The sequence below is a fragment of the Sinocyclocheilus grahami genome, unplaced genomic scaffold (assembly GCF_001515645.1).
Source record: "Sinocyclocheilus grahami isolate Dianchi unplaced genomic scaffold, SAMN03320097.WGS_v1.1 scaffold827.1, whole genome shotgun sequence".
Lineage (NCBI taxonomy): Eukaryota > Metazoa > Chordata > Actinopteri > Cypriniformes > Cyprinidae > Sinocyclocheilus > Sinocyclocheilus grahami.
The window spans coordinates 108,490-110,989 of NW_015506006.1; the positions used below are offsets into that span (position 1 = coordinate 108,490).

Below are 2,500 nucleotides of genomic sequence, written 5' to 3' on the forward strand. Positions count from 1 at the left end.
AAAAAAAACATTTAAATCAGATTTCTTACTTTGCCTCCCAGTCCATATTAAATCATAACAAATGAAGATTCTGCAGACTTCATATGAGTACTGTATTGAAAATAATAGTATTTCCTGTGCTTCTGTTACAACAGAAGATGAAAATAGAGAGTTACACATCAGCTCCATTGTTAAGTATGCCTTATAATCAACCTTAATGCTCCAGAGTAGCACAGCTGTATGCTTCTTATTAAGTGGGACAAATACCATCTGGGTGGTCTCTGCTCTTCCTTGTATGCACATACCAAAAAAATAACAACCATCGATTGCCTGAGCTGCGAGTGATTTCCATTTACAGTTAAGGAAAGAAGAGGGATTGGCCTCACATTATTTGCTGAATAGAGAAAGCTGTCTCTTTCTTTCTTTCTCTCTCTCTCTCTCCTTTCTATTTTTATGTCTGTCCTTTTTATGACTCAAGCGTCACTGTGAACATGTGCAGGTATTTCTGATCTGACCCATAAAAATTACTTTCATCAGTCTAGCCCAATGCATTTAGATATAATTAGCATTCTTAACAGATGACTTGAATAAAATGGCTTTCATTTAGATGACTTATTTTAAAATTTATTTCAATTTATATTTACTATAAATAATGTGTGTATGGACGCATTACATTACAGCCTTTTATTATTGTTGTCAAATAAAAAAACTGTAATAACTGAAAAAACTGACACTAATAATAATAATAATAAAGTGGTGTCAATGTTTACACATTTCGTTCACATAAACAGAGAGAGCAGTGTGCTGAATCTAAGGTGACCTCTGAGTGCTTATCCTGGTTATCCTGCATGTTAACTAGGCCAGCTGTGCCTGCTAGTGAGCCTCAGCCTTGCTCCTGGGTGGAACAGCAGGGTCTCCTGACAGCCACTGGACCCGCACTGCTCACATCATTACTCTGCTGGGCTGGGGCATCCTGCCTCACATACCTGAAGTTCATTTATGGGCACAGAGTTCTTAAATTCCACTAAAGTGGGCTGTTTAAATGTGCATCATTAACGCCAATTCAAACTGTGATTAGATTTACTAGGTATGTACTCCACTATTTACATTCATTCAAATTAATACAAATATCTAAAATGGACTTCTCACTCACCTGTATGTATTCTTAGATGGACCTTCAGATGGTGGGAGGTGCGGAATGATTTGCCACAATAGGGGCAGTCCTTCATGCTTGAACCCACACTCCGTTCCCGGTGCTGAGTAGTGGGGGGCTGGACAGCACTCACAGGTTTCGCCATCTCTTCCCCGACATCTAAGAAACAGAGAACCAGAGAGAGACATAATTCACAGACTGTTCTGTTTCACTTCAAACCAGCCGCACGCCAGATAGGTTTTTCCCGTCTTGTTTCTTCTGTTGTTCTCTATCCTTTCAGCTTTTGCCACCCAAATTTGCTAACGCCACACAAAGTCAAACACATCAATGAGTTCATGTGCACCACTTTCCCTCTCCCCACCTCCACAACCTGACAGAATGCTGACAGTTCAGAAGCTTTCTTTAGAGACATCACCCCGACCCCCACCCTAGTACACTCACGTCCCAACATTTTATCCAGTCTCTCATCATCTGTAGTGGGAAGCATATGGCAGATTGTGTTGAAATGAACAATACAGGGAGGAAAAGAGAAAACAGCCATGTCAGCAACAGGGTCTTCATTTCACCGTTGTGCCCTGATTTTGACAGGTGACGTCAGCAGGGAGCTTGATGGAAAACAGTGATAATGAAGGGCCCCTCTGATTGAGCAATTGTCACACCAATAATGTCTAAGAGTGTCAACAAGTCCACACTTGGAGATAATTAGTCACTATGCTTATATGTGAGATGTCAGCAGTGTTACACCATGGTGAGGTACAGGGGGATCTCATATTGTGTGAAGTGTTTGACACGCCAGAGAAGTTAATGTGATACAAGACCAGGTCATGTTCTTGGAGAAGTTACAGTTGCCTACCACCTGTTTATTTGATTTATTTATTTATTTTTATTATTATTTTATTTTGTAAACCCTACATCAAAAAATATAAAATATGAAAAAAAGATAAAATATACACAACTCAGAATAATCTAAAACACTGAGCAAAAAAGAAAAAAAAAAGTTTTGAGAAGTTACAACTAGAGACTTTCTAACCATGTATTTGTTATTTTTTTTTCTTCATTTTAACCAATGTCAAAGATACCAAGAAGATACAGGTCAGGAGGTCCTTTGAGAAAAAAAGAGAAAATAAGCAATCATAAAAACACAAGATGTCTCCCCTATCCATTACAATAATGTGTCACGTGCCGCAGTCAGTCATTGACCTTCCTTCCTCTGTAGCACCCGAGGAAAACGTGAGAGAAACATTTGGATTTAGATAGTAAAAAGCAGAAAGAGAGAGAGAAGGTAAAATGTGATGACATCATTTGAAAGGCATTAGGCTTTTAAAAATGCGCCTCGGGGGGAGCAGATTTCCTTACGCTGGAGCAACA

The 2,500-nt window shown here is 39.2% G+C and overlaps 1 protein-coding gene across 5 annotated transcripts in view; it reads right to left on the reverse strand.

Annotated features, from left to right (window-relative positions):
- Positions 1-2,500, reverse strand: part of LOC107562530 (zinc finger protein 536-like) — a 207,366-nt gene that overhangs the window by 57,073 nt on the left and 147,793 nt on the right. For all 5 annotated transcript variants that reach the window (XM_016247158.1, XM_016247159.1, XM_016247160.1 and 2 more), the window contains one exon: positions 1,133-1,291. In XM_016247158.1, the coding sequence (XP_016102644.1) occupies positions 1,133-1,291 (159 nt within the window). The remainder of the gene's footprint in view (positions 1-1,132; positions 1,292-2,500) is intronic.